Genomic DNA, 10561 nt, shown 5'->3' on the forward strand with positions numbered 1-10561 from the left:
AACATTGGAAGGCAAATATCTTTTCAATAGTTTGCATGCTCTCTGTACTGTTTAAACCTCAAAATATCAAATTTTGACAACTAAATATAGAGCTCTTGCCATTTGAGGGTGGTTGTTTTTGTTCAATTTTTCAAAATAATCCATGTGGATCCCAAGGCATAAAAGTAACCATTGGACTTGCCACAGCGGTCCATTCCTAATAATAATAATAACAACAACAACAACAACAACAACAAGAAGAAGAACAACAACAACAACAACAACTCAGCCACTATCAGGACTTCAAGATTGAACTTCAAAGACTCTGGCAGAAACCAGTACAGGTGGTCCTGGTGGTGATGGGCACATTGGGTGCCATGCCAAAAGATCTCAGCCATTTGGAAACAATAGACATTGACAAAATTACGATCTGCCAACTGCAAAAGGCCACCCTACTGGAATCTGCACGCATCATGCGAAAATACATCACACAGTCCTAGACACTTGGGAAGTGTTCGACTTGTGATTTTGTGAAACGAAAACCAGCATATCTATCTTGTTTGCTGTGTCATACTTATAATAATAATAATAATAATAATAATAATAATAATAATAATGACAATCCACTACTCATTACACCCATGTAGTGATGTCATCAGACTTTACCTGTCCAGGAAATCAGGAGGCAGAGAGCTTCTGCAAGTGAAACGAACTGTAGAAGAGAAACATGCCCTGGAAGATTATGTGAAAGACAGTCAAGAACCAACATCAATAGGAGTCAATAGTAGAAAGCTTAAAGTGCAAAAGACAAAGAGTGAATACCGTAAAAATACAATGCAGAGCAGAAGAGAAAACTGACAAATAAGACTCTTAATGGACAGTTCCTGGTAAAAACTGAGCGCTAAATTGACAAGGAAAAAACATGGATGTGGCTGATAAATGGAACTTTGAAAAAGGAGACCGAGGACCTGATTCTTGCAGGCCAATAACAAGCAATTAGAACAAATGCCATCAAAACCAGAATTGAAAAGTCGATGACAGATTCCAAGTGCAGGCTCTGTAAGGAAGCAGACAAAAGATGGATCACATCGTCAGCTGCTACAAGAGATCGCGCAGATGGACTACAAGTAGAGGCATAATACCGTTTCCTTAGATAATCCATTGGACCTTGTGCCACAAATACCATCTGCCTGTGACAAAGAACTGGTGGGATCACAAGCTGGAAAAAGTTACAGAGAATGAACATGTCAAACTACTCTGGGACTTTCAAATTCAGACTGATAGAGTTTTGGAGCACAATATTCTTGACCTCATGATCGTCGGGAAAAAAAACAAAGTATGGATAATCGATGTTGCAATCCCAGGCGACAGTAGAATTGACGAGAAGCAACTGGAAAAGCTGGCATGATACGAGGATTTAAAGATCAAACTGCAAAGACTTTGGCACACGCCAGTAAAGATGGTCCAAGTGGTGATCGGCACACTGGGTGCAGTGCCTAAAGACAATCCTGCACTTGAAAACAATTGGTGCTGACAAAATTACCATCTGTCAGCTGCAAAAGGCCACCCTTTTGCATTATTCGCTGATACATCACACAGTCCTGGACACTTGAGAAGTGTCTGACATATGATCCAATACAACAGCCAACATAGTGATCTCGTTTGCCGTGTACTAATCTAGTTGTGTATCAAATAATAATACATTTAATTTATTACCTGCCTCTCCTGTTGGCTCAAGGTGGGGCACAACAAAGTCAAAACATGTGAACATAAAATGCATACAATAAAATACATAGATAGAAATACACCATTTAATGCATACCATAAAATATATAGATGAAAACATGGCCAATGAAAAGGTCCTCTGGGTGACAGCTGTCAGTCAGGTTCTGGATTTTTGAAGTAAGTATCCACCAAGTATCCCAAGGGGAGGATTGTAAGGGAGAAGATGATCCTATAGGTAACTTGAACCCAAACCATGTAGGCCTTTAAAGGTCATATATTTACCTACATTGTAAGATTGTCAAATTAACAATTTCTAAGCAGGTCACATTCTCTTAGTCTCAGAGGAAAGCAAAGGCAAAGTCCCCTTGAACAAATCTTGCCAAGAACATGTTGTGTCCTTGCTTTAGAGAAGAAATTTCTCCATCTTTAGCATCCAATGTGCCACACCTGCAAAGTTCTCTTTCCACATAATCATTAAAGGTGCATAAGCCCCGTCTGGGGGCTGCAGTGGCGCAGCAGGTTAAACCGCTAAGCTGCAGAACTTGTTGATCAGAAGGTTGTAGGTTCGAATCCACAGACGGGGTGAGCTCCCATTGTTAGCCCCAGCTTCTGCCAACCCAGCAGTTCACAAACATGCAAATGTGAGTAGATCAATAGGTACTGCTGCAGCGGGAAGGTAACAGCGCTCCATACACTCATGCTGGCCACATCGAACTAACAATTTTCAGTTTTGGAAGCTGCCATTTTCCACTGACCCCAAATTGTCTGGTTCGCAACACACTGAATTTGAGATGCACTCCTTCTTGTAACTATGGAAGCAAAATGCTCACCCTTTTTCCTGTTTTGCCTTATTGTGCTCAAGCATTTTTCTAATTTCCCCAACTGTCTTCCATTTTTCTTGTTGCTCTTGAAGCTTTGGCTCTTCTTCCTGTTACAATGGAAAAATCAGAGTCCTCCATAGGGGAAAACACAAAGGAATACCAAGAACTGCTAAGCAAAGTGACAATTTTAGCTATGCCTTATGTATAAGATAAGCAGTGTTACGTTTCAATTATGCCTATATGAAGACATAATGATGTGGGCTTCCTAGAATCATAGAATAGTAGAGTTGGAAGAGACCTCATGGGCCATCCAGTCCAACCCCCTGCCAAGAAGCAGGAAATCGCATTCAAAGCACCCCTGACAGATCGCCATTCAGCCTCTGCTTAAAAGCCTCCACCACAGTCCGGGGCAGAGAGTTCCACTGCCGAACAGCTCTCACAGTGAGGAAGTTCTTCCTGATGTTCAGGTGGAATCTCCTTTCCTGTAGTTTGAAGCCATTGTTCCGCGTCCTAGTTTGCAGGGCAGCAGAAAACAAGCTTGCTCCCTTCCTCCCTATGACTTCCCCTCACATATTTGTACATGGCTATCATTTCTCCTCTCAGCCTTCTCTTCTGCAGGCTAAACATGCCCAGTTCTTTAAGCCGCTCCTCATAGGGCTTGTTCTCCAGACCTTTGATCATTTTAGTTGCCCTCCTCTGGACACATTCCAGCTTGTCAACATCTCCCTTCAATTGCGGTGCCCAGAATTGGACACAGTATTCCAGGTGTGGTCTGACCAAGGAAGAATAGAGGGGAGCATGACTTCCCTGGATCTAGATGCTATACCCCTATTGATGCAGGCCAAAATCCCATTGGCTTTCTTAGCAGCCGCATCACATTGCTGGCTCATGTTTAACTTGTTGTCCACAAGGACTCCAAGATCTTTTTCACACGTACTGCTGTCTAGCCAGGCATCCCCCATTCTGTATCTTTGCATTCCATTTTTTCTGCCGAAGTGAAGTATCTTGCATCCTCCATGTAAAGATCTTAATTAAAGAAATACCCTTCAATTCTCATCCTTCATGGAGTGAAATCAGGAGTGGGGTCTGTATTTTTCCTATATACATCCTAAAGATGGACAGACAGTAATGACTAATTTGGGAGATTCCATATACTACTGTTGTTGTTATTATTAACAACAACAACAACTTTGTTTTTAATCCACCCTCTTTCCCCAAAGGGACTCAGGGAGGATTTCTAAAACAAAGATGGCAATATATATTGTCTCTGAAACAGTAATAACAGCCACATGACACCGGCATCTTTGATGCAAAAACATTCTGGTAGATAAAGCCATACATTCTCATTACATAATGTGAGTAACATATTTGTCTCATTTCAGGCTAATTTTGTTAAATGCTTTATGGCATGGGCTTGCTAACAGTAAGAAAAAACACCAGCAATTAAAACCAAGTTCCTTTCTACTGTGCATTTCAAAGGTTCTATTACTTCAACCAACAGCAACAATAGTTTCAGGGTAATAAATAAATGCGGTTCAGGAATTTTGTTATTTCTATTCTACAGAAATAATGAATATAGCCCTTAGAATAATTCTGTATTACTCTAAGTTTACAATTTGACTCAAAATGAGTACTTACCACCTGCAGCATTTTTTGTTTCCGGGTTTCTGCTTCCCCCGTTTTCTTAATTGACTTCTTCTTCCTGTTCTTCTCCTCTGCTGCTTTCTCTTCTCTCACCTGTTCAAAAGACCATTTAAAATTATATTTTCCTTATTCCAGATTTCAGTCTAAGATAGCATACTGCATAAGAATTCCAAGTGGTAGTGACCAAGAGCAAGGGAGAAAGGAAAAATGAATTCTAAATTTTTAGACTTAATCTCTATTTAAATGAGACATGACGTTTGGCAAGTCCTTCTGAGAAGAGAGCTATTTGCCCTATGTGCTTCTGCAGTACCAGCCTCAGTACCAAACTGGTTATTTCCTATAGCATTGCCAAGGGCAAATGTTTTCACACTTCAGAATCAAAAGAATATGCAGGCATTTGGATCACAGATTCTGGTATTCTCAAAGAAGCAATGCTATCTTTGGTGATAACAGGCTCAGGTCCCAGCAGAATCAGGACTCATCACGTAAGAAGTAAGGCAGACTGAGGTCCAGCTCATGGCCTGAATCCAAACCCCTGTAAAGAATAGCATCCGTTTCCTTGGATGTTGATAGTCTTTCAAGCCAAGTCAGATAGTGTTGGGATTGGGTGAAGGGACAGAATGAGCTACAACTAAGAGGACAAAATGTTCTGCCATGAACAGAAAGTTCACTTTATTTTAGAAAACAATTTGCTCCTGTTAATCATTGTACTTTCTGAAAATTCACTATATCGCTCATTTTAAAAAACCATTTTAAAAACAGCTTTTGTTATTTTTCTGACAAAAAATATTTTGAGTGAGAAAGTCTTAATATCAATAAAGTAGGTTTGTCCTCACTTGTTTGATTACTTTTGTGATGTAGTTATTCTTTCCTTTTATTACTAAGGTGGGGTTGGTGTCGACTTGAGAGGACAACTTAGTAAAGGCAACATGTTATTTTTAACATGACCAGAGCGAAGACATAACATGTTCTTTTTAACATGTTACTTCTTAGCTGGACATAGCATATAACCTTTTTTCATCTCTCCAGGAAGGAACAGAGAAATAAAATCTCTTTTCCTTGGCACACTGAAGCCTTTTCGCTTGCACTCCCTACATTGTACAGAACTGTTTTCAAATAATAGATAGAAAGAAATGAAATAAGGCACACCACAAAGCCACAATGATTGGTTCAAGAAGAGACAGGAGATGCTCCCAAAGCACCTTTGCTGGATAATAATTGCCCCAGACAAAGATATTAACAAATTACATAAATACAAAAGCTGGAACCCAATGATGTGCTATGCAATCAGAACATCATTTCTGCTTGTGTAAGGCAGCATTACCATAGCTCCTCCCCGCGTTGTTTCAGTATTTTGTGTCCTATTCTTCAGTAGTGGCCCTGAGAACTGAAAGACTCTGGAATTTGTAGATTTGAGAGGGGAAGCTCTGTCATGTATGTAAAGTCACAGTCAATTGCCTCTAGATCTAATAAAAAGAACAAACTATGAGATTTGTGCGTAGGAGATTAGGATTATTTTTTACCTTTTCACTCTTTTCCTCCTGTTGAGACAACTTCTGTCCAAGTCTCTTCTTCTTTTCTTCCTCCATCTGCTCCACCCGCTCTCGGGCTTGGAGTGCCTTTCTTAGCCTTTCTTCACGCTTTCTGTAGGATATGCAAAATTCACATAGTAATTATAATATAATTTTATTGTTATCAAAAGTGTTGTATGAATAATCCTGTCATATTTTCAGATAAATGACTGTCACCTTAGTGCCAATAGTAGCTGCATTCACCTACATTATATTGCAAATCTAGATACCGTTATTTACAATTTTATTTCTTCCAATCGTCGTCTCTTTTCTTCCTCCACTTTTTGCTTCCTCTGCTGCTCTGCTTCCTGCTTTTTCCTGAGACTTTCCAGACGCTGTCGCTGTTTTTCCTAAGATATGCAAAAGGTTAGATTACAGTACAATACACTCCCAAGAGTCAGCACAGTATATTTTAAGTAATGTCCCTGCTGTGAGTTAAAAGAAACCAAGTGGTGTAGCAGTATAAACATGAAACACCCCAGAAAAGGTCTGCATTCAAGTCATGTATTTAGAAACCATTCACCATACAAGCTTCACAACCCACAAAATAAGAAAAAATAGTTACTTACAACAAAATCGCCCTTTGTAGGATGAATATGAAAAAAGAAAGATGAAATTGTTCCGTTTAGGGAAATCAAAGTGCTAGCTAGCCAAGTCATACTTAAAAGTAGTTCTTTCTGCCTTGGTGAAGTATCATCATCATCATCATCTTTATTTATATCCTGCCACCATCTCCCGAAGAGACTCAGGGAAGCTTACAAAGGCACTCCATGGTGCAGCATATAACATAAAACAGTACATAAGTTATAAAAACAGTAACACATAAAATTATAACAATGATCACATACAATGGTACGATACAACTGGGCCCAAATAAGAGGCTTCTTTACCTCACCAGTAGTAACTTAGGGAGAGGTAGGCTGAAGGCAAACTCTAGTTGCTGCCTTAGTGATGTTCAAGACGCTAGGATTAATGGACAAAATGGTCTTCAATATTAAATTTTATTTTATTGGACTTCACCTCACCCCATGAAAAAGAGTTTAGTTCTGTTTCGGACAAGAGAAGAGTCTGAACAAGGTGAAGTATTTTCTTGCAGATTTATTGTGGCCTGTCTTCCAACTTTGTTTCCCAAGTAGTAAGGTAAACAGATCAGACCACATTACAAGAGGAGGTGGTTCTCTTGCTGGTTGGCCTCAACTGGCCATATTTACAGTGCTAATCTTGATCTTACAATAAACCAGTCCAATGATTTATAAGCCTGCAAAGCTACTTTCTGTGAAGTAAGACTGCAGTCCACTAACCTGATGCTATATATGTACATCTTGTTGCAGTTCTTCAGAATCTCATGTGAAGATCTTAATCCTGCTACAAAGACCCTTTTAGTTTGAGCAACTTCCCAGATATACATACAGGGATCATGAAACAAACAATCAGGAGTGTACGAATCTAGGTTATGCAGTAGTAACAGGCCAAAAGCATTCCGGCTTAATATAAAAGATATTATCAGGGAAATTACTTAACTTAAATGGGTCTTCTGTAGCAGGACTAAGAATTACACACTTCTGACCACTCTGATTCTCACAATACCTACATAGTCTCTAATTTAGGGGAGCCATAGGGATCATAAAAGCCTCGCAACTCCTACTTCTCAGCCAGCAACTGCTGTGCCCTGTTTCTATTGGGAAGCACCAGTCTGATTGTCCAGCCCTCTCGCATGAGCAATCTCTGGCTTGAGGGAACTATAATAGGGGCCCTGCTTTTGTCTTATGCACCCGTGGAGTTTGGTAAGTCAGCTGCTTCCCAATCCCCATCAATTGCAGCTCCTGCTGCCCAGTAAGTGAGCATTGAGATTAGGACAGGAGTCACTGTGTAACACCATGACTATAGTTCTTATGCATTTGTGATTCTCCAACAAGATTTCAAATATTATTAAAAGCAAATGAGAGAAGTCCTCCTTACCTTGGTGGGAGGTCTAGTGGGTGTGCTGTGTTTAACACTATTATTTACTGGTGACCCTGAAGGTTTGAGTAGTTGATTTTTCTGTATAGACTGGAAGTAGTTTTTGAATGGTCGTATGATCTGTCAGAAGAGTATGAACATTTTTAGTGCCTTCTCAGAGATGGAAAAGAAAAATGAACATTTTTTGCCCTTGATAATTTTAGCCTTTCTTTGTCAGAAGACAGCAATACCTTGTTTGCATGAGAGGATGTCGTTTTGTGACTGGAATTGTTTTCATCTTGCATGTTCTGGACAGAAGGCAGATCATCAACTGAGCACTTATAACTTTGTTTCCTTAAGATAAACAAGCACCGTCAGTACACAGTAAATCAAGTTATAATCATTATCTTTGCTGCCTCAGATCCCTACCAAGAGGTTTGGAACATAGTTTTTATAGGAGAAAGCTAATGAAGCTGGGTTGTTGTGTGTTTTCCAGGCTGTGTGGCCATGTTCCAAAGCATTCTCTCCTGACGATTCGCCCACATCTATGGCAGGCATCCTCAGAGGTTATGCCTCTGAGGATGCTACAACTGTCTAGCTGATTATGTCTTAGAAAACTTTAAAGAGAGTAGTGCACTACAACTCTGAAGAATAAAGTTCAAATTTCTGCTCAGTTATGGCAACCCATTTCGTAAGCTTGGATAAGTCACAATTTCTCAGTCTGAGAGGAAGCCAAAGGACAAAGAAAGCCAAAGAAATATTGTTAAAGAAAACATTTGATAGGGTCCCTTTAGGATTGCCTGTGAATTTTATAGGACATGCTTACCCATGATCACTTGTTTCATCATCCATAAACACTTCAAGAGAACTATGAGCTGTATAATGAGAAAGTTAAAGGAAAGAATTATATGTACATAAATCTGAAAAGTTAAAACTAATACTGTAAACGTGGTGCAGAATTTTTACCCCTGTGGATGCTCAAATCCCAATACATATACAATAGCATAGTAAACCAATGTCCCTCATATAAAACAGCAGAATCAAGGTTTACTTTTAACTTTTTTTAAGGGGGGGGCAATTGGTTTTCTGTAACTGAAGATACAGAGGACCAACTGTATTTTCATGTACCATCTCCAATGTTCACATATTTTGGGACATTAGGTACAAAGTGCTCAAACTTCATAGGAGTCGTTTACTAGAGTTACTGTTGTAAGGTGGTGACATTATGAAAAGAAACATCAGCATTATTTTTAGGAATTTGCTACAAAAGTAGATGAATTGTGCACATTAGGAATACTAAACAGTCCTTAAGACTCTAGGAAGTTTGCTTCCTATGCAATCACATTAAAGATTTCTACTTCTTTCCTACTTGCCAAACACTTAGGTTCTGTACAGACAGCCTTAAGTTACATATCAATGCAGAACTGCTCTATGTGACACACACTGAAGCCCTAAATGGTTCCGGCACGGTCTACCTGTCTAAACGTATCTCCCTCTATGAACCCCGAACGTATCTCCCCCTATGAACCACCTCGGAGTTTAAGATCATCTAGGCAGGCCCTGCTCTCGATCCCACCTCTTTCATAAGCGCGACTGGTGGGGACGAGAGATAGGGCCTTCTCAGTGGTGGCCCCCCAGCTGTGGAACTCCCTCCACAGCGGTATTAGATCAGCCCCCTCCCTCCTAACCTTTAGGAAAAGAGTAAAAACTTGGCTTTGGGAGAAGGGCTTTGATAAATAGCGCAGTGCATTTTTTTTTAACCTGGAAATCATGCAATGGATTTTGTAACGGCTTTAAACCTTACCTTTGGAGGACATGTCTCATATTGGAATGTATTTTAATTATGTTTTATGTCTGTTTTAATTTTTATAATTCTATTTCATGTCTGTATTTTCTGCCCAGGGCACTGTATAAGTGCCATTTGTAAGCTGCCTTGACTCCTCCTCGGGGTAGAGAAAGGCGAGATATAAATATGGTAAATAAATAAATAGTCTTTACTTACAGTTGACTTGGCTACAGACAGATGAGGAGTCTTGAGCTGCTTTCTTCTTGGCCATTGCCCTGCTGAGGGATTTCCGAACCATGCTTTTCCTTTTGTTACTTAGTGAATACCTCTCCGCAAGGGAAACTTTCTTGTTCTTGTGTACTCTATTTGGATGGCGATGCCCTGATTGGGAACTTGCAGGGGTTCCAGTGTTCTCCTTTAGTTCCTGGAAAAGCTCCCCTGCTGACACCAAGTTGTTAACCAATCCTTGGGCTGGAATTTCTTCCACTCTATTTGATGACTTCTCATTGAAAGCCGCTTTTGGAGATGGTGTATTTCTTAATCTGAAGGCATCATCCTCTTTTTCAGTCTTTTCTGATGGCAGCATCATTGCAGTTCCAGCCACATGAACCAAACTGCCATCTGAACATAGGGCTCTATTTACACCATCATTCCCTTCCTCCTTTACTTCAGCACTTAGACCACAATTAGTAACAATTACTCTTCCTTCTGGAGATATATCACTTTGTACTTCTGATGCTTCTTTAGCACATCTTGTTATACAGTAAGATATGGAATCTGTTATCTCCACATCAAAGTTTTCTAGGCCCTCTTTAGATTGGGAAAGCATCTGAAAACATGCTGTCTTTATACCACTTCACATTCTAGATAGTCTTTTTTTTAAAAAAAAGAGCAGATGACCAATAATCAGTGGAGTACTGTATTTCAAATATAAAGAGAGTAAGCATCGAATAATTCTTTTTCAGGCCACAGGGTGGCACTAGCAACCGCAAACACAAATTGCAAATATTTCTTGCTTGAATATCTTTCCACTACAACTGAGCATGGCTATATCACATTCCTGTATTTTCTCTATTTGTTACTCCACTGCTTACCCA

General features: G+C 39.8%; 1 protein-coding gene across 1 annotated transcript; it reads right to left on the bottom strand.

Moving 5' to 3' along the window:
• Positions 1-1772: 1772 nt before the first annotated feature.
• Positions 1773-10308, bottom strand: LOC134294844 (inner centromere protein-like). Its single transcript, XM_062966596.1, has 9 exons — positions 9681-10308; positions 8505-8553; positions 7930-8032; positions 7700-7819; positions 6310-6321; positions 5981-6090; positions 5693-5813; positions 4164-4262; positions 1773-2632 (listed from the first exon to the last, which is right to left on the bottom strand). Exons 1-9 carry the CDS (start codon positions 10291-10293, stop codon positions 2531-2533), a joined length of 1329 nt encoding a protein of 442 aa, XP_062822666.1. The 5' UTR covers positions 10294-10308; the 3' UTR covers positions 1773-2530.
• Positions 10309-10561: the final 253 nt, after the last annotated feature.

The sequence above is a fragment of the Anolis carolinensis genome, unplaced genomic scaffold, assembly GCF_035594765.1.
Source record: "Anolis carolinensis isolate JA03-04 unplaced genomic scaffold, rAnoCar3.1.pri scaffold_25, whole genome shotgun sequence".
Lineage (NCBI taxonomy): Eukaryota > Metazoa > Chordata > Lepidosauria > Squamata > Dactyloidae > Anolis > Anolis carolinensis.